General features: G+C 35.5%; 3 protein-coding genes across 4 annotated transcripts; all 3 read left to right on the forward strand.

The window, feature by feature from the left end:
* Nucleotides 1-629: 629 nt before the first annotated feature.
* On the forward strand, nucleotides 630-1182 carry LOC122055127 (the record flags this gene model as incomplete). The annotated part of the gene is made up of 3 exons (XM_042616542.1): nucleotides 630-863; nucleotides 959-1036; nucleotides 1135-1182. Coding segments are annotated over 3 exons (360 nt in total), but the record flags the coding sequence as incomplete, so codon positions are not given.
* A 144-nt stretch (nucleotides 1183-1326) lies between these two features.
* LOC122038158 (protein NEDD1-like) lies at nucleotides 1327-3455 on the forward strand. Its single transcript, XM_042597789.1, has 5 exons — nucleotides 1327-1500; nucleotides 2428-2685; nucleotides 2782-2886; nucleotides 2994-3059; nucleotides 3201-3455. The coding sequence occupies exons 1-5, from the start codon at nucleotides 1327-1329 to the stop codon at nucleotides 3447-3449; spliced, it is 852 nt and encodes a 283-aa protein (XP_042453723.1). The 3' UTR covers nucleotides 3450-3455.
* Nucleotides 3456-15344: 11889 nt separating this feature from the next.
* Nucleotides 15345-20595, forward strand: LOC122056062 (methyl-CpG-binding domain-containing protein 11-like). 2 transcript variants are annotated; one of them, XM_042617843.1, is made up of 4 exons: nucleotides 15345-15597; nucleotides 19346-19496; nucleotides 19605-19739; nucleotides 19923-20595. In XM_042617843.1, exons 1-4 carry the CDS (start codon nucleotides 15487-15489, stop codon nucleotides 20357-20359), a joined length of 834 nt encoding a protein of 277 aa, XP_042473777.1. In that variant the 5' UTR covers nucleotides 15345-15486; the 3' UTR covers nucleotides 20360-20595. The 2 variants fall into 2 exon arrangements, with proteins under 2 accessions (XP_042473777.1, XP_042473769.1); XM_042617835.1 differs by having other exon boundaries at nucleotides 15347-15597; nucleotides 19605-20595.
* The last annotated feature ends 295 nt before the right edge of the window (nucleotides 20596-20890 follow it).

Here is a 20890-nt window from a genome sequence, read left to right on the forward strand (position 1 = left end):
ACCAACGAATAGGTTCTGTTAAAAGATTTTTTTTAAAAAAAGAAAGGGGCATCTTTGAACCTACCTTGTTCTGTGATCAGGTGATGCATTTGCGTCGCAAGATCTCTACCTCCATGGATTCTTTAGTGCCTCCATTAAACTGCCCTCCGATTACGTGGCTGGAGTGGTGGTTGCTTTCTATGTATGCTTCTTTACTCTCGAGTTTAGATTTTGCAGCACTTTCCTTTACCTGTTTGAAAGAAGAAGAAGAAGAAGAAGAAGAAGAAGATGGAGGAGGAAAAAACAAAAACAATCTCTCCTCCGCCGCGATGGGCTCTGCAACGGTCCTCGCATCACTCTGCAATGGGGGTGCCGCAAGCGCCTCCGCTGCATCAAGGTCAGGGACAAAGGATCCGCCGCAAAATCTGGCGTCCAGAGGGGAATCGCGTCTCGGAATGTCCGCCGCATCGCAGATCAAGAGTCCCCCCTGCACCCGCCTCTTTATCCCCTCAGGTAATAGATCGGAGGTTGATCCGGAAAAGTTAGGGTTTGATCTAGTTTGAGGTGTCAGCGGTGAGATATGGAAGTAACCACTGCTCGGATTTATCCACAGGAGGTCGGAATCGGCCGGGAGCGAGAACCATAACTCCCGATCTGTCTTGTCGTCGCCGGATAAGGATGACCGTTGCTACACGACCAGGGGATCGGCAGCGTTGGTATGCGAGGGCGAGAACGCCAACGAAAGAGCCTCGGCAGCCTCTCTACCTCGATTCTTCGTTTCACTGTCGAACAAGGAGAAGGAGGAGGACTTCATGGTGATGAAGGGGTCCAAGCTGCCGCAGCGACCCAAGAAGAGATCCAAATTCGTCCAAAAATGCATACTCGTACGCTTCCATTCCCTCCAAAAATCCGATTTTTAAGATCAAACAGTCGAAAAAACTAATTTTTTCCTCTAATTTCTTTGACAAACTCGATCTAGTTGGTGAGTCCTGGAGCATGGCTGTCAAATCTCTCACAGGAGAGGTATGTAGTTAGGGAGAAGAAGGGATCAAGAAAGGTAGAAATTCTCTCTCTACCTTCGACTAATTTGCTCGTCTCGTTCCTGCATCCCATTCACATCTCATGTTCTTTTGTTTCTTGTTCCATAATTCGCAGAGGAGAAGAGGATTAAAGGCCATGTCCATGGAGAGTGATTCAGAATGAAGCAAAAGGGAGAGGTAATACTAATTGCTATCATTGATTATGATCGAATTGGAATTTTTCTGTCAAAATTTAATTTTCCCATGACTCATCATTCAAATTTATTTTGTATCTTGTATAACTTAGTTAATTTTGTTAATCTAGCGGATGGTGGCTGACTTTTACGGTGGGAAAATCTTACTAAAGGTTAATCTTTATGTTCGTGCAGACCTAGTGGTTGCTAGTGCTGGTGACGATAAAAAGATATCACTTTGGAATAAAAATGGCCAAAGTATGGGATCCTTTCCTTCTCACGGCAGCAACCTTGCTGATGACATTGAGGTAGCTCATTGTTTGCTCATTAATTTGTTCTATTGTGATCAATACATCTGGTTTTCTGGAAATTTACAAATGCCCGGATGCCATTCAAATCATTGCCTGCATTTTTTTCCCCCCTGTCTCTCTGTCTCTCTTGGAGGAAAAGCACTGGAACTGTTGGCACGATAGAAATTGCCACCTTCTTGCTATGTTGTGTCTGGGTATTTTCTTCCATCAATATTTTCTTCGAACAATGGTGATTGTTCGTTTGACTCCCTTATGAATTTTAGCATACATGTTGAACAAATAAGAAGAAAATAGCTAGCATATCTCTTTTGCTAGGTAGGTTATTTCTTTTCATCTAATTGTACAGCAATGTCTGCCAATATAGCAAAGTCTGACTTTGACTTTTACAGTTGATGACTTTGCAAAAATTGCTTATTCTGATGTTACACATTGAAGAAATAAGAGACTTAAAAGCTAGATTTTCTCCTTTTCCAGGTAGTTTTTTTTTTCTTTGCGTTTGAGTGCAGAGCATGGAAAATGTTGCTTGTAAACATAGAATGAGTACAACTTGATTATTCTGCAAGTTTTCACTTGATGGTAAAAATTAAGAGAAATTTTATGACTGTGCCGTGTTTCGATATTTGCAATTGTAATAATATGAATCCTTTACGTTATTTTTGTATGTTTCATTGTAATGCTAAGTACCGCTCCTGAGCCTTGTTTCCCCTTGTTGTGATTAGGGACAAATTAGTGCATACTCGCAGTCTGGGTGACTATACCTGTATTTTTTTAGTAAGCTTACCGATTCTGATTGATGCCTAACAGGACCTAAATGACAATATGGCCATGGGTTTAAGTAATAAAAACACTTCTTATCTGTGTAATTATGAGTGCATAATATATCAAACATTTTAAAGATTTTTTTTACTTTTCTCTATTTTGTAGGAATCCATAAATTGTATCAGCTTTAGTAATAAAAGTTCTAGATATCTTTGCTCTGGAGGAAGTGGGCATATTGTCAAAATATGGGACCTGCAGAGGAAAAGGTGCATCAAACGGTTGAGTGGTCATATTGACACAATTACAGGTGTAATGTACAACTGCAAAGATGAACATTTAGCATCCATCAACGAGAAGGGGGATCTCATACTTCATTATCTTGCTTCCGGAACACGGGCTGAACTCAAGGATCCAAATGGGCAGGTTATTGGCTGTCAAATATTTTGAAAATTCCAAACTTTCGCTCTACTAACATCTTTTTTGGTTTAACATGAATCTGTATCGGTGATGCGATTTCAGGTACTAAGAGTACTTGATTATTCTCGATTTAGTCGACATCTTTTGTCAACAGCTGGGGATGATGGATCTGTTCATATTTGGGATACAACTGGTCGCAGACCAAAGGTTAGTAAAATAATATTTCTTAATCTGCTAAAATGAAGGAGAAATTGTATTTGTTCCCTGCATTCACTAAAAAATTGATCTCCATTCACTCTGGCTCTTGGTGTCAGGTTTCTTGGTTGAAACAACATTCTGCCCCAACAACTGGTATTTGCTTCTCTCCATCAAGTGACAAGGTATTATCTTCCTAGGAATCTATTAAATGATTTGGATTTCTGGTGGATAATTATACATGGTTTGGCTAGTTTTGTTGGATGGGAGGTGCTTGTTCTATAGAAAATCAATGGCCATTATATCCTGACTTGTTTTCCCTGTAGATTATTGTTACAGTTGGTCTTGATAAAAAGTTGTATATGTTTGATTCTGGAACAAAAAGACCCTCATATTGCATGCCTTTTGAGGCACCCTTCTCATCGCTGGCATACTGTGATGATGGTAATCTATTGGCTGCTGGGACAAATAATGGACGTGTAGTATTCTATGATGTTCGAGGGAAACCTCAACCTTTCACAGTTCTTCGTGCATACAGTAGTTCAGAGGTAAGATATCTTATCTGCCAAGAATAGCATGTATTTCATAGTCATCTTGATTCTTTTTTTCACTGCTTCATTAAATAGTCTATTTATATGCTGATGATAGCATGCCTTTCATAGTCATGTTTGTTCTTTTTATGCTAAACAATCCTGTCAGGTCATGCAGAACATGCAAGCATATAGATGCTGCAAAGGTTTTTATTAGTTTATTTGATCTCATATGACAAATTTAGATTCAATTTCATCAAGTAATCTGAGAAAATCACACGTTTGGGTTTTAGATTATTAGATCACAGGCAGTGCACATAGATAAAAAAAATCTATCTTTTTAAATAAAGATTGATTGAAAATTACATCTGTGCTAGTTTATTGATACCTGTTATGATGCTTGATTAGCCTTGTGAAACAAATTATAAGTGAGAACAGATACAATATATTTCTGTGATATTTAAAGAAGTGTTTTCACTGTGATTTTGGGTATTCATCAAAAGTTTAATAAATAAAGAAATCATTTTTTCCCCGTCTCTCTGGTTTACATCTTTTCTTCAGTTCAACCACTGTTAATGATTATTCTAGAGTGACCTGCGTGTCTTTGGTTTACATCTCTGATTCAATTCAATAATTGTTAGTGAATTGATTTCTACTAGATGATTGCTCTGCAACCACAGTATGTCTTTTCTGTAAGTCTTATGCATGTCTCACCTTGGGTGTTGTTTCCCACAGTTCTAAAACACAACTAATTTACTTGATGTATTCATGAGAAGGAAAAATACAACTGAGTTCTAAAGCAATTGATGCTTCTGTTAAAGTTGCAAAAGAATTACTAAAATTTGATGATGTTCTTGGCAGACTAATAACATGTGTGAATAATTTGAATACCACTGCTTTATATGTTAATAAATTTGAAGAAATATAACCACGGCTGGCTATACATAGTATAATCTCATCTTTTGCTATTTGATGTTTTCCTTCAAATATGTCCTAAGCATTTATTTATTTCGGCTTAAACCTACAAACATTGTTTATGTCCTACAAACATACATTCAACAATGGTAGAAGATTTTATAGAAGTTGACTAAAAATGACAACACTGCTCCCTGCAATTATAAGCTTCATCAGAGGTAGCTTTGCTCTTCTATGCTTCACTGGATTTGTTGTGTAGTCATATTTCTTTGTTCAACCATTATCATGCCTAGTAAGTTATTGTATTATGCCTAGTAAGTTGTTGTATGATGCCTACTAATATATTATTTATGTGTTTTTACAGTTTACAAATCTCAAGTACTCCATAGTTGAAATTGATGAAATGCGGTTCGAGTGGGCTGAATGCATGCTAGATTACATTTGAAGTGCGGTTCTACCTTGATGTGTTGTTAAAAGAATGTTCTACCTTGATGTTGATATCTATTAGCTAGCTTTTGATGTAAAAAGAATGTTTGGGTATTTTATGGATACTGTTGTAAGAAGATTATTTATATAAATTGTGAATATTTGTGTATTTTATGGATATTGTTGAATGAAGAATATTTGTATAATTTGTGAATATTTGTGTATTTTTTTTATTATTGTCGGTTTTTCATTGTTTCGGAAATTAAATTTGTGTTGTTAAAAAATATACATATTACATCGGTTTTCCACCGTTGCAAAACTGGTGTTGTTAAATAATATTACATTGGTCATTTACCGCTGCCAAAACTGGTGTTATTAACATACAATATTACATCGGTTTTACACCATTGATGAAACGATGTCGTTAAGTGATACTACACCGGTTAATAACCGATTCGAAGACCGGTGTCGTTAAGTGATACTACACCGGTTTTAACCCGATGTCTAAAATGGCAGACTTTTAACATCGGCTTCATAGACATCGGTCGAAAATGAAATAGACACCGGTGGAAAACCGATGTCTATGAGGATTTTTGTTGTAGTGAGACAAGGTTTAACTTCAAAAGATGAGCAAGGAATTCTCGAATAAAATTTATACCTAATGCTCGGAAGCATTGCAAAAGAGGCATTCTCAAACCAGCACAATAAAGAAACAGGTAAGTATCAAAAATTTCCTATACATCGCAATCACTTAATTATCAAGTTTTGGTTACACTTCTTTTCATTATCAGGTTTTCCATTACAAGACTTTTATGGACAATCTTTTTAGATACATAGACATGATTAATTAAAAGGACCTTTTAAATCTGCGGACAATTCCTCGTTAAGCCTGCGTCGACTTATGAAAGAAGGGGGAGGTTCCTTGGGTAGATAACCACCCTCTTTTAACTGTCGAAGAACTCCTGATACAGAATGATTTAAAGCACCCACTATCCTACGGACAAATTCTTGGGCAAACGCCGAAGACTTCAAATAAGCCAGACGCCACTCTTCCCATCGACTTTTCTCTTGTTCCTTATAGCTTTGAAAATCAGCTTGCAATTTTGTGTGTTGATCTTTTAAAACAACCTTTTCTGATTTAAGCTGCTCCAATTCCTTCTGAAGTAGTGACAACTCAACATCTTGAGCTTTCCTTTACTCTTGTTCCTGTAGGATAGTGAAATCATGAGAGGCTAGGTCTTGAGCTTGGTCAGAAAGACAGACATTATGAAGCTTCTCTACTTTCTCTAAAATAAGACTTTTATGAGAAGCATCTAAAAGAGTTTTCTCCTTTAAAGCAATTTCCAGTCAAAGACCAGAATGTAGCCGATCCACCTGTAATTCCAAAGTTCTTCTTGCAAGCTCTTTATCTTTTAATAATTGCTGGGACTCCTCCAATTCTTGTTTCAAGGTCCCCAATTGTTGATTTTGTAAGGCCACTTTCTCTTGCAACTGAACCAGGTCGCTATTAGAAGAAGGTAAAGTAGCCTTCAATGTCTCCAATTGAGCTTTTAATTTGTTGTTCTCCTGGTCCTTAGCCATAAGTAGCGGGTCGATATACAGACTTGAGGCAAGGAACTAAACAAAAGGATGATATAATTAAAGATAAGGATACAAAGTCGACAACATATAACTAGAAATACTTACAACTACTGTCTGACGACTATGGCGGTCGGCCCGATGTGGAAGACTAAGGCCTCTTAAATTAAGTTAGATTAAATTAAAATAAAATTAAAATGAAATGTAATTAAAATTATTTTAAATTAAATTAAAATTATATTAAATTGATATTAAAAATCTAATTAATCCATAAATTTAATAATCAATTAATCAGTCTTAATCTAAGTAATTCTAAATTAATTAATCAACCTAATTAATCTAAAATTAAATAATTAATTAATCAATCTGAATTTAATTAATCAATTAATTCAAATTCAATAAATCAATGTCTTAATCCGAATTATAATTAATATGAAATATGAAAATAGTTAATGTTTGACTTAAGCTAATTAATCCAAATCAATTTCATTTCAATTAATTAAAATTAATGCATTTAATTCAAAATAATAATTTAAAAGTAATAGCCAATTAACTTAATCTTAATTTAATTAATAATAAACTAATAACTAATCAGTATTAATTAATCTGAAATTAACAATTAACCAATCAGTTGCAATTCAATCCTAAATTAATTTAAACAATTTTAATTTAAACCATAATTAATTAATGATTAATTTAAACAATTTTATTTTAACTAAATTATTATGAAATAAATTGATCAAACTTAATTCTAAGTTAATTAAAAATTCTAATTTTAAATAATCCAAATTTAATTCTAACTCCAAACTTCATTCTAACCAAAATTAATAAACAATTTTAAATAACCCCAAATTAATTAAAAATCAAACTAATTCTACCTTAGACAAATCATTCATCTCTCAAAACACATAAAGCTACCATATTTATTTAAAATGGGTAAGATTCTAGGAGAAATAAATGAAAATAATTTTTAATAAAATTTATAAATTTATTTTCTTAAAATTATTTCTAAAACTCTGATGTTTAATTAATAATTGATTTAATGCAATTATCTATATACCTTTCAAAAATCAATACATTTCTTGAAAGTGATTATTAACCAACAATCTGATCCTTCAAGTCAATCATGAACTTCTAGGCCTCCAAACATATAGGTATATCTTGATTATGGTTAATAAGGGTTTCCTAAGTAAATGTAAAAAAGTTCAATCTAAAATATTTTTAAAAATAGTGAAAATTTTATCTTCAAAAGAGTTTGAAAAATTTTATCTTTGATTTTTTTTTTAAAAAAAATAATTTCTTCTCAAAACTCTTTAGAAAGCATTTTCAAAATTATGTTTAGAAAATAGTATCTTTAAAACTTTATTTTTTGAAAGATTTCAAAATAGAAATATTTTGTTTTGAAAATTAATATTTTTTGAAAAATAATTATTTCATAAACTCTTCTTTTGAAAAATATTTTTAAAATCTTTGGAAAATATTTTGAAAGCACTCTTTTAAAAATATGCTCAAAATATTTCTTTTAAAAAATAGATTTTAAGTTAGCATATTTTTGTAAAAATCTTAAAAACTCTTTTGAAAAACTGCTTTTGAAAAAACATTATCATCTTAAAAAAAATTGAAATAATACATCTTGATAAAAAATTTAAAAAGTATTTTTTATTTTTTAAAATGTATTATAATCTTGAAAATATTTTTAAAAATATATTTTCCTGAAAGTATGTGTGCACTCTTATCCTTGAAAATATATTTTTAATTTAGAAATATACATCATTTGTTTCCGATATAGTTAGGCTTTGAAAATTGTGAACATTAATATCATTTTTTTTTTATGTATGTCAAATGGGCAGAAATGAGGGTTAAAAGTTAAGTTTTGAAATGTTTTGTGTTCTTAAAAATAGGGGGAGAGTTTAATTTGAGGGAGAGATATTTTAAGAAGAAGTTGTTATCATTTTACTTAATTTTAACTAAATTGCCAAGCATTAAAAAGGAGAAGATTATCGATGCAGAGAGCACCAGAATTGAGCTTACATTTTGATGTTGTCAAAGGTTCAAAGTTAAGTCCTGTTGTAATTTAATATATTGACTAAGTGTGCAGGCTAAAAGACTTGACGAGTCTAGAGGACCAAACACCATGATGAAGTACAGCTAAGTCAGAAGGACCATATAACTAGTAGAAATCCCAGATATATCAGACGGGATCAGATGTCTGGCAGAAAGTCCAGTTAAGTCAGCAGAACTAAACAACTGCTAAAGTCCAGATGAGATATCTAGCTAGAAGACTTAGTGGGTTAGGAGATTAGACATCAAAGTAATTCTACAAATGGTAAGTCAAGTAAGTAATTGGAGAAGAGAGATCCAGTGAGGATGAGTCCCAGTGGGATTGTAACTATTGGTCCAAGTTATATCTAACTTGAAAATCTAAGTTGAGACTAAGATAAAATCCTAGTATTAGTTAGACATGATCTAATTCACAATTTATACATTTGTGCTAACTCTGTTTTGCATGTAGTTTTATTATTTAGACTAACATGCTTTGCAAGTGCTTGAAATGAAAAGTCAAGTTGGGATAAACAGTACTCTAGGTGCCTTAAGTAAAGGAGGGAGACATGAAGTGAAGCACTGGAGGCACCTCGGATGATTGGAACCGCCCTAGAGTAGATAATATGCGAGGATAGAACTTCAACGCTGGAGATGCCTCAGATTATTGGAGGCACCTCAGCATGAATCACTAGAGACACCCTAGATCAATGAGGGAGCCCTCAAAAGGATAAGTGCCAAAATTCTAGAATCAAATAAGCATGTATGGGGGGCCTCGGATGAACAGAGACACCCCAATGCCCTATAAAAGAACTCATTGATCACAGCTCAAGTACATCAATTCTCTCTCATTTCTACAGTCTGCAATGTCTCCTTGCTGTAGGATCGTTACATACGTGAGAGGGGATGAATCACATGATTTTAAAAACTTTCCTTTTTATTTTGAAATCAAAAGTATGCAGCGGAATTAAATACAGAAATATAAATCAAAAATACAATTACACAAACTCGATTGATTTTACTTGGTTCAGAGCCTTCGGTGACTCCTACTCCAAGATCTAGGTCCCACGGACCTATCGATGGGTAATCTACTAAAGACTTCTTCCAAAACCGCTGAAAGATGGGATCAAGTACAATAAAAAGAATAGGAAAAATGTAACAAGCTACACTTTTATTTAAGTAGTAATTAAGTATACAAGGAAACTTTGTTACCCAACACTTATAGTTTTAACGGATCAAGTTCAGTGTTGGATGACTTCTCAGCAGTAGTCGGGCGCAGTAGTGTCATAGCAGAGCAGCAACACAAGGTTGTAATAGTCAGAAAGTTGAATGAACACGTAGAAGCTTGTAGAAGAGTTGTGTGTAAAGTCTTAGTCAAATAGCCCTTTTAAAGGGGATGGAAGGCGCCTTCAACACCACTGAAGGCCCCTTCAATACCAACTCTTATCCCCCCAAAACTAGATCTTATCGTCGTCGAGGTCTTCTGCGTTATCCAACTGAAGGTGCCTTCCAAGGTCTCGAAGGCGCCTTCCATAGCCTACTCAAGGCACCCTCCTTTGCATGGAAGGCGCCTCGGATATTGTTCGCCCAAGGTTTTTTATGCTCTTTTCGTCCTACAAAATGTGTTAGTCCAACAAACCATAGTATACCCTACAAGATGAAATTAGTACAATAAAAAATAAGTAGTTTAGTAATTGGATCCTATCTCTTTGATACTAGAATCTAATTAGGATCTCAATTTAAGTTTCTGAAATAGACCTAAATTGGACCTACACCTAAAGTCCTCAAATAAGACTCATCCTCTCTAGAACACTCTCCTCCAGTGACTTACTATACTTACCATATAGAATCACTTGACTCTTTATGGTCCACCAGGTCTCCTCGATAGTTATCAGGTCCGTAGACCCAACTGGACTTCGGCCAGCTGTCAAGTCCCATGGACCTAGCTGGACTTTCTGTCAGATATCAAGTCACTCCTTGAGCTATTTAGACTTCTACACTAGCTATTATGTCCTCCAAACTTAGCTGGATTTTAGCCTGGTGTCAAACCAGTTAAGTCCTGTATACTTAATAGAAAGGGTTAGATCACAACACATCAAACTTTAACTTATTTGTCATTCATCAAACTCAGGTTTGATCATTAGTGCCAACTGCACTAACACTTGCAACTGCTGTACTATGACCTTACTACTCCAAATTGATGCTCAAGCAAGCTTCTATAGCGAGAATGATAACTACATCGAGCTACAAGTGTCGGTATAAAATTTAATGTTATTTACTATTATTATTGCATAAGAAAGTGTAGGTTGTTTCACTTTCTTCATCTGAGTATTCGATATCTTTGTCCAAAGTTTTATCGAATGAGAGTTTTAGCGACTTGCCCATCAGAAACATCCCAAGGGGGTGTGGACCTTGAAGTAGTAGTTGCTGGACTGCGAACCAAGTAATCAATTATGTATTATTCTTATTTTATTTTATTTTTCCACTGTGAACTTGATTTTCAACGAGTCTTTTAAAATTGAAAAAAGAGAAGTTTTAAAATTACGTGTGATTACCCCTCTCTCATGTACAAATAATCCTACAAGCACAAAGGTATCCAGCTTACACCGACTAATCCTGAGGTGACTGACCCGGCTCCACATGTAACACCCGTAAATTTTCTCTGTTCAAAAAGGCAAAAAGAACTAGAAGAAGAGAAAAAGAAATTAAAAAAATAGATTTAAAAATGGCCTTGGGTAGGATTGAATCCAAGACCTCTTATATATGATTGGTTAGATTTTCCATTAAGGTGGTGGTAAAGCATCACACTAGCAATAGGAAACAATTCCTTATAAGCAGATTTTGGGAGAAGAGATGCTTCAACTTCCACTTAGTATAAAATGTGAGGGATGAGATCAAAACCTAAATCTCTTCATTTTCCCTTCTCTCATACCTAGCCGAAACTCCTTCCCTCTTCTTCTCTTGTAGTTTTGGCCAAGAACTCTAGGGTTCCAAGGTTCTAGGTTCTTCAAGAAGAGAATCTAGAGGGGAGTTTTCATCAGGATTTGTACGTACGAGGTGGGTGGTTTGGAGATCAAGACATACAAAAGAGAGTGTTGCTTTTCTTACACCCTATAAGAGTAAGATTTAGCGAAAGGAGGTAAGTACTCCTCACCTACAGTATAAGTTGTTTCGATTATGCATGGAGGAACCTATTTGTGGTAGATTTGTATGATTGTATGCATGATTAAGAAATTTCATGTAAAGTGTATGTTAAAGAAGATATAATACATGATATGTAAAGATGTCCCTCTAAGTTTTGGGATTAAGAGCATGTGAGTACTTTGATTTGTTTCCCATTAAGTTTCTGGGACTAAGAAGCAAAATCAAGTGCCCTAAGATGCTTCCCAATAGGTGTGGAGGATTAAGTGCACATAAAGTGTTTGTCGAAATGACAACAAGTGCAATTATAAGAAAGTACTGAGTAGAAGAAAGTATTTTACTTTAAAATGGCATGTACTGGACACAAGGTCCATGGGATGGGCTCCTAGATTGACCCTAGGATTAAGTTCGCCTAGTAGTACCTTAATAGGTTCGAGATTAGCTACCTCGGATTTTATTAAGGATGCGCGCAAGTGGTACATTGTCGGGCCCAAGAAAGTTGATTATTATGTTCACTAATATGTATGATAAAGTTTTCAAAGTGCATTGGTTGTTGAAATGAAACCATCATTAAGTGGAGAACTTGAGTTATAAAGTGTAGTGTTGGGGAACTCTATAATATGCTAGGATTTCTGTTCCATTACATTACTAGCAAGGTTTAAGTTGGTGTTTAGCATTTTAAAACTGTTTAAAAATACATATCATGTGCATATTTACAAAGCATATGTTTTAGCGTGAACTATTCTCAAGTGCATATTTGTTGTTCTCTTTCCAAGCAATTTTACAATAAAAAGGCGTGTTCTCTTTAATGCGTAGTTTTGTGAGTAGATGGTACTTACTAAGCCTTTGCTTATAGTTTGCATTTCCTTATATTGCAGATAAAGGTAAGGGAAAGCTGGAGTAAGAAGGGGCAACAGGAGCAATGTTTAATGGTAGGGGTGACGGAACAGTGGGAAGCGATCCTGGAATTTGCTAGTATCTTACCATGTTAGATTTTTTGTGCTGATGGACATATGTTCTTATCTCCACTTAGTGTAAAAGTACTATTAAGAATAGTGTACAATGAATTTGCGGTTTGGTAGTAGTTGAAGTGTCAAATATTCTCCCTAAGGTTGTGGGATAAAATGATAAGTCAAGAAGGAGTACAAAGGGGGAGAACCACTCCTTTATGGGTGCAGGGCGTGACCCCCACACGGTCGTGACACGGCCATGTGGAGTCACATGACCCCAACACTCTCCCTCTCGGCCAGGGTTGCACGGCCATGTGCCACACACAACCATGCAAGGTTTAGTCTCTGGAAAAGTTGCACGGCCGTGTGCCGCACACGGCCATGCAAGGTTTAGTCTCTGGAAAAGTTGCACGACCGTGTGCCACACACGGCCATGTAAGGCTTAGTCTCTGGAAAGGTTGCACGGCCGTGTGTCACACACGGGCATGCACCTCTCCTCCTCGGACAAAATGACATGGCCGTGTGGATTCACACGGCCGTGCACCCCTTTGACTCAGCCGAGGTGACACGGCTGTGTGAGCCACACGGCCATGCCCCTCTTCGTTACGGCCAAGGTGACACGGCCGTGTGGAAGCCACACGGTCGTGCCCTACTCCAGCAGGGAGGGCCTTACACGACCGTGTGGGACACACGGTCGTGCCCAAACGCTTAGTAAGGTTACACGGTCGGTCATCACCACACGGCCCAGATTCTCAAGCAGTTCTAAACTTCATCTTAGCTCTATTTCGCTCCTAAACACGACTTAACAGTCGAAACAAATTCAGAGTAGATCTCTGAACCCAACAGTGTACATACAATAATGTCCTTAGTAGTATGAAAGGAGTAACGCCCATGGCTTGAGTCAGGGTTAAGAAGTGCGGTCGTTACACCACAAAAGTTTCCTACTGGCCACCGGTGTAAATCAGGAAGTGCTTGCAATAAGCGGCCCATCAGCCCAACATTTTTAGGTCAACCGTCCATTAAGATAAATCCATCCGTTAATTTGCTCAAAAATGTGAACTCGTCATCATAAGGGGTAAATCACGGGGGCAGACTTATTCAGCCTTAACTAAGCGATTTTTCTAGATAAGGGACACGAAATAATCCGAAGTAGTATTTGTATCTATCAAGAATCAAACCATACATCTCTGATAACAAATCCTACTCAAGTACCAACTCAACTACACAGACCGTTGTAAGACCTTTAAAATTAAAATGTGATTATACATTTATACTTACAATGTAAATTAATTATTTAATTTATATAACATAAATATTAAACTTCCAAGGTAAAGTATGTCAACATATAGCTCCCCGTTGGTTAAAGAGTGACAAATTTATTATAATAGATAGAGATTAAATTTTAGTGGGCACATGTCCTCGGAAAAATTCCTCTCACTCCTAGTCATTTGACGGTCTACTATAAGGTGATCCCATAATTTATCTTTCTTCGTATAATCTATAAATGGACAGTAAAAAAATATCTAAAATAAATATAATCACCTTTACTATGGTCAACACAAAGCTAACGAGTGTGCCAACTCCGAATATTGGTTTTGAGTGTCCAAGAGGCCCCATGCTCAAGTCTTAATGAGAAAATCTCATGCCAATTGAGTTATCCCTATTTATTTATGGCCTCCATATCTATATCATCAATTAAATATCTTATTTTTTAAATATCCTAAATTTTACAATCAAATATTTCATAAATTAAATATTGATGAGCCCATCTATTAAATACCTAACTTTCAAATATTCTAAATTCCATCATTAAATATATTTTTTTAATTTTTTTATTATAAAAATAAAGAGAGAAAGAAATCATCTAATATAATTTTATGTCTAATGATTTCAAATCTTCTCTCTAATATTTTTTTTAAATAGGAAATATTTGAGATTAAAAATATTTAGAGAAATATTTCTGCTAAATATCCCTATTATGGCTCTAATATTTTTTTTAAAATAGGAAATATTTGAGATTAAAAATATTTAGAGAAATATTTCTGCTAAATATCCCTATTATGGCACTATTATAGAATTACTAGCAGGTATGCTCGAGTCTTATTAATATTTCTGCTAAAGAGAGAAAGAAATCATCTAATATAATTTTATGTCTAATGATTTCAAATCTTCTCTCTAATATTTTTTTAAAAATAGGAAATATTTGAGATTAAAAATATTTAGAGAAATATTTCTGCTAAATATCCCTATTATGGCTCTAATATTTTTTTAAAAATAGGAAATATTTGAGATTAAAAATATTTAGAGAAATATTTCTGCTAAATATCCCTATTATGGTACTATTATAGAATTACTAGCAGGTATGCTCGAGTCTTATTAATTTATTTCCACGTGGGATACTCTGATTCCACAAAGTGGGAAGGTGTGACTGGTTTGGTATCGTATCGTTTAATTTTCCCTTTTTATTGAGCGGATAATGTTAGACATCGAAGCCCTTCGCACTTGGCATATCCCGCAACAGATACACGCGCATCGCCACGTGGCATCAGCCACCCCAACTAACGCCGTCAAACTGACCACCAACCCGCTCGTGCCGACTTCCCACCTCATCCGTCATCCTCACCCAATCACTTCCTTCCACGTGCACACCCAATGCCGTCCTCCCGATCCCCTGCTCGAATCTCTTTGCGGATCGTGTATCTCCTCCACTTTATTGGCATCCGCTGTGGTCCCCGTATTCGTTAACCAATGGTATGTCTAATTTACAAGGAACGTCCCAGTGGAAGGACAGGAGTCGTAACATCGGACGCCAGGGCTCAAGTTCCAATTCAACTGGGCGCATCCGTCCAAGTTCCGCCGTTCACTCGACGCCGTTTGGACTTTTGGGTAAGCGAGAGTCGAGGCTCGAGAGGCGGTGCACGTTCGCTCTCTATTAATTCGCCCCCTTTTCCTGTTTTTCTCTGTTTATTTCTTGCTTTCTGCTCGTCGTCGCCAATTCGTCGGCGAATCCGAGAGCTGGAAGAAGGATAGTGATGGCGGAGCAGGAGGAGATAAAGGGCGTACAGGTCACGCCGGAGAAGGCTGCGGGCGAGACGGAGCCCGACGCCGTCGAGCTCACGGCGCCCGCGGGTTGGACCAAGAAGGTTCTTTTTCTAAGGATTCCCCATTCTCTTCTCAGCGTTTGTGTTCTTATTTACAATTTTTCGATTTTTTGTGTCCTTAATTTGTTCTGTTTCTGGCTGCTAATTGCAATTCTGAGTTTAGGTACTTGGTTGTTTCTGTGGTGTGTGCATTCTAGGGTTTGTTGGCTTCATGGTTGCTTGCTTATTTGTAGTAACAGCGAAGGGAGCATGGCACTCCATTAGGGTTGTGTACTGGTGTTTAAGCAGGGTGAATATACTGCAATCAGCTCTGAAATTTTTTTCTTATTTATGAAAGTTCATATGACTTATTGGAAGGAGCATTGTCAAGAGAATGATGACTTTAGGTTTATCGTTAAAAAAGAGGTCCTTTTCCTGCCAAACTCAATTAGGTACTGCAGTTTCTTTGCTAAGCAGTGAGATCTCTTTCTAACCTACCCTTTGGTTTTTCTGTAGCATTAATCACAGATGCATGATGAAACGTGTGGTTCGACATAACTTCTTCTTAGGCATACTTTAATTTTATAAAGCATTTAATGCATTGTATTCAGAAAATAAATGCTTTCTAATTTGTGATTATTGATGGCATCTTTATCTTTTGCATATGGATCTAATATATACATGCATGGCAGATGTTTTATTCAATTTACAATGGTATTCTATATATACTATTGTAAAAATTTGCCACCCTTTAATATGAACAATGAGATTGCCATGCAAAGTATATAGCACTTGTCAATTGAGGACTGACATACATATTCTATTTTTGAATGTGTACTGGACTTTTTGATTAATTAAGATGTATTCTATTTCTGTGAGGATAGGCGCTATCCTATAGCCAATAAGATAGAGCTGGTCCCTATGATAATCTGTATAAAAATTCATCTTTATATTTGTAGTTATTCTCTAAAGGAAAATTCTAGACTGAATATTCAAGATAAATAAGTATGTGTTTCATATCTTTTCTCAAACGCATAGTTTCCTACCTTCCATGCCTTTTCGATCATGCCATTTATTTCTTTTATGTTTTCTGTCTAAGATTGTTGATGTGAAATGCAATTAAAAGAAAACACTTCTGTGCTGGAGTTCTACTTTCTGTTGGCAGATGCAAATCTGTCGTTATATTCCTTTGATTTTATCCCATTTATTACTGTTCAAAGATATATTTATTAGCTAGACAAGTTGAATAGATTGGAGTTGAAGATGTGACAGATAGACTGTGATCAAATAAAATTCTAAACATAATTGAAAGCAATATAAAAGATCTGGATATAACTTGCAACATTGTCTGATCCTAAATAGCTGAATAGGTCATAACCTTTTTTTTTCCCCTTCATTGGGCTTCATGAATAGATAGGTCTTCGAATAGATAAATAACTTTGGTGCATCATTTTAAATAAATATGTTTATAATTAGAGTCCTTTTAATTGTCCAATTATATTTGATCTCTAAACACTATCATCTCTTTTCTTTACCTTCAAATATTTTCTTGTCTTTTGTAATATTTTGTTTGTATATATCCACTAAATGGAATATTGTCTAGAGTTCCTACTGTATACCAGCTCTCGTTGATTAGGGATAATAACTAATTGAATTATGTTTTCTTGCATAGTAATAAACTAATTTTCTTTTTCTTTTTAAATTCCACTTTCCATGTTCCTACTATATGCATTTAAGACATAGGTTACTGATTGTCATTGTGGACAGTAGATTTGCATTATCTCTGGTTTCTGATTCCCTAGAAAGCATAGCAATCAATTGTGGCTTTTTGGTTCTTCGTTACTGAACTGAGTACCTGCTGACTCTTTATTTATGTCAGTTTTAAAATAGTTGGCTTGTACCCTTTTGTTGAAGACTTGAAGCGCCATGAATTTGATGTTTAAAGATCTATTTTAAAACAAATTGAAGATGGTTGTCTGTTGTTCTAACCTATTTTAAAATGTAATGATATACAACCCAGTTCCTGCCTGTTAGTTTAACCTTCTGCTTTCATTCAGTAGGCTGAAAGTTAATTTCATCTTTGCTGTTTTTTCTCTCCAAACAGTTGAATGTTATATATATTATTTATCAATGTTGAACTGAGTGAGCTCTCTATCATGTAAGTTGTTGGTACCCATATATGCCTTTTGCTGGACCTGTTTGTGCGTAAGGCAAAAAGACAGATGCAAGTTGAGTTCCTTAATAGAAAGGAAGAAAGAAAATAACATCAACAACCCAACTAATTGTGAGTTCATTGTTTGGCTCTTGCCATAAAGTCATGAAGATAATCTGCCATTGAACATCCCATTGAATTTCCTGCAAACCCATATCACTACTTATTAATCTGGATCTTTAAGCTACTCTTGTGTCAAATGTTGTTTTCTTCGGTCTCTCTACCCTTTATTCTTTTGACTTTAAATGATTCAACTAACTAATTATACAATTGATCATTTTTTGAATGAATTCATATGTTATTAATCAATTTTCTTATTTCTATTCTATTGGAGTCACACCTACCAACTTCCTGAAAACATTTCTTGTTACTCATGTATTTTTAGTATTTTCATCTCTTCTGCATTATCTTGGGCATTTCTTGAATTCCCCTCCATCCTTCACCAAAAGGTTGGTTTATTTGTACCCTATTATAATTTTTTTCTTTAGCCTAAGAGGCACATGACAATCATAAGATTCTGGAAGTTAGTTTCTGAAATGTATAAAAACCATGCACAAATTTTTCTCCCGTTCTTGATATTTCTATATTAATCATCTTATTAAATAATTGGCATTTACAGTTGACCTTCTAGGGAAATTGATTTTCAGAAATTTTACCTCTTATTCTTCTTTCTGTCATCATCTTCCATAATTTCATTGTCTCAGTTAACTTATCTCTTAATAATTAAAACAGTATTGTATGCCAGTCCTAGGCCATAAGGAATTATACCCTTATCTACCTTTATTTTCAAGATGAATTTTAGCTCATTGCATTAGCCTGTTGTAACATTATCTTATTATTTAAACTTCTATACTTAAAGCTTCTTCGTCCCAAGTTTAGTCCTTTATACTTGTTCAGATTTTTTTATATACATCCTTCTCCACCAGTTGGGTTTGCCTTTTAAAACTCTACTTTTGAACTCTCCAAGAACTAAGCTTGTCCTAATTTTCTTTGTGGTTGAAGTCACCTAACATTTAATAGAAAAAAATGTTAAAATTTTTAAGACATTTATATTGGTTAAACATTTTACATCACAACTTCGTGAATCTGCACATAGTTTTATCTATTTTTTCTTGTAAGGAAAATATGTAATGAGTGTTTTTTTTTTTACCTTGAAGAGGGAATAGCAGCTTGTTTTTGTTCGAACTCTTCCTAGTAGAGGGCTGCTAGTGCTTTGTGATTTATATAGCCTTTGGATCTACTAATAGGTTACTTTGCTTTGCTGCACTTTGGAGATTAGAAGCTCTAACACTTCAAGAATATCCTTTGACACCCGTCAAGATTTCTTTTCCCATAGCATTCACACTGAATTTGCTATCATATGGTTTTTTTTTGGCTCATAAACCATGTGCACTGCTTTGTAAAATATGAATGTTTTTTTTCTTTGATGGGTGATAGTGCTGCATGGATTTATTATCCTAATGTTGGGTAATATTTTTCATTTAGTTCGCCTTAATTTCTACAGCGTGCAATATCATCAATGTAGCTGGATCATTCAACACTTCCAAGCTCATTCCATTTTGGATACGTTAGTAATATGTTTGTTGTGTATGCTAATAGTTTGTGCTGAATGAGGATGGTACACCAAGAAGGAATGAGATCCTCTTCATATCACCAACTGGTGAGGAGATTAAAAGCAGGAGACAATTACAACAATACTTGAAGGCACACCCTGGCAGCCCATCTTCAGCTGAATTTGACTGGAGAACTGGTACTCTCATACCCTCACGCATTGTGCCAAGAGCACATACACAGTTTCATATTTAATCCATACAAGTCCTGCATGAATCAGCATCCGCTTATTTTAATTAATCGTCAGGTGACACCCCAAGACGCTCAGCAAGAATCAGGGAAAAAGCCAAGGCTGTGGAGGTCCCAGAAGATGAAAAGCCTAAGAAGCGAGAAAGAAAAGCAAGCTCAAAGAAAGAAACCAAGGAGAAGGCTACTGAAGGAGATGAAGCTTCTCCAGTGAAAGAGGACATCACCACAGAAGTTAAAGAGGATGTTTCGATGCAAGAAGTTGCTGATGTTGAAACTAAAGTTGATGATGATGCAAATAAAGCCATAGAGGAGGGTGTTGCAGTTGGGGAATCACTTAATGAAAAGAAAGAAACCAAGGAGAAGGCTACTGAAGGAGATGAAGCTTCTCCAGTGAAAGAGGACATCACCACAGAAGTTAAAGAGGATGTTTCGATGCAGGAAGTTGCTGATGTTGCAACTAAAGTTGATGATGATGCAAATAAAGCCATAGAGGAGGGTGTTGCAGTTGGGGAATCACTTAATGAAAAGAAAGATCCTGTCCTGGAAAGCAACGGAAGCGATGAAAATAAAACTGAGGCAAGTTCAGAGAATAAAGAAGAAGCAACACCTAGAGCTGAACCTATTGTATCTTTGCCAGCGGATGACAAAAACAGCAAACACAACTCTGAGGAGGCTTTTACAGGAAAGGAGAAACATGATGGAGATATTTCAACAGATAATAGCAAACACGAGGATGCAGTCCTGAAGGAACTCCCTTCAGCTAGTTGTGGCGATGCACAGCATCTGCCGAAAGCTTCTCCAGTTAATTGTTAAAACGGTAGATGTTCAGCTATACTGTGGCCTGTGGCACTGCCCTCATCATTCCTTAGCATATGATGAACAATGAACTATTTTTTCCTCTTTAGTATGAACTTATTTAGTGACAGCTAGAGTTTAGTAGTCTAGCTGCTTCCAATAATGTATGTTGGACCCTGAAAAGGCAACATCTGAACAGGTTGTTGTATCATGCACCACTAATATAGAACCTAATCCTTGAAAGATTTGTTAGATGTCAGGTAACGTCATTTTTAGCGTTTATGTTCAAATTTTGTTGTCCTTTTTAGCATTAAGCTGTGAGAAAAGAAAAAATAATATAAAGGATGGATGATCTCCAGTTCATTACATGCTTATGTAACCTGCAAAATTGTTCACTCTAGAAAATTCTCTTGACACTAGTTAGCATTGTCATTGGCTAAAATAAAATTAATTATAATAATATAACAATGAATTTTTTATATATTATTGAATTTTATTCTTTATTATATAATTATTTATGTTTAAATAAATTTTGTTTTATTTTATCAT

The sequence above is a fragment of the Zingiber officinale genome, chromosome 1B, assembly GCF_018446385.1.
Source record: "Zingiber officinale cultivar Zhangliang chromosome 1B, Zo_v1.1, whole genome shotgun sequence".
NCBI lineage: Eukaryota > Viridiplantae > Streptophyta > Magnoliopsida > Zingiberales > Zingiberaceae > Zingiber > Zingiber officinale.

What these genes read in the sequence shown, in the direction of transcription:
- LOC122038158 (XM_042597789.1), top strand. Translation starts at nt 1,327, where the DNA reads ATGGTGGCTGACTTTTACGGTGGGAAAATCTTACTAAAGGTTAATCTT. An exon ending in ACCTTGCTGATGACATTGAG is followed by an intron (nt 1,501 to 2,427) that starts GTAGCTCATTGT and finishes TCTATTTTGTAG; the next exon opens with GAATCCATAAATTGTATCAG. An exon ending in CAACTGGTCGCAGACCAAAG is followed by an intron (nt 2,887 to 2,993) that starts GTTAGTAAAATA and finishes TCTTGGTGTCAG; the next exon opens with GTTTCTTGGTTGAAACAACA.
- LOC122056062 (XM_042617835.1), top strand. Translation starts at nt 15,487, where the DNA reads ATGGCGGAGCAGGAGGAGATAAAGGGCGTACAGGTCACGCCGGAGAAG. An exon ending in CCGCGGGTTGGACCAAGAAG is followed by an intron (nt 15,598 to 19,345) that starts GTTCTTTTTCTA and finishes GTATGCTAATAG; the next exon opens with TTTGTGCTGAATGAGGATGG. An exon ending in TGAATTTGACTGGAGAACTG is followed by an intron (nt 19,497 to 19,604) that starts GTACTCTCATAC and finishes ATTAATCGTCAG; the next exon opens with GTGACACCCCAAGACGCTCA.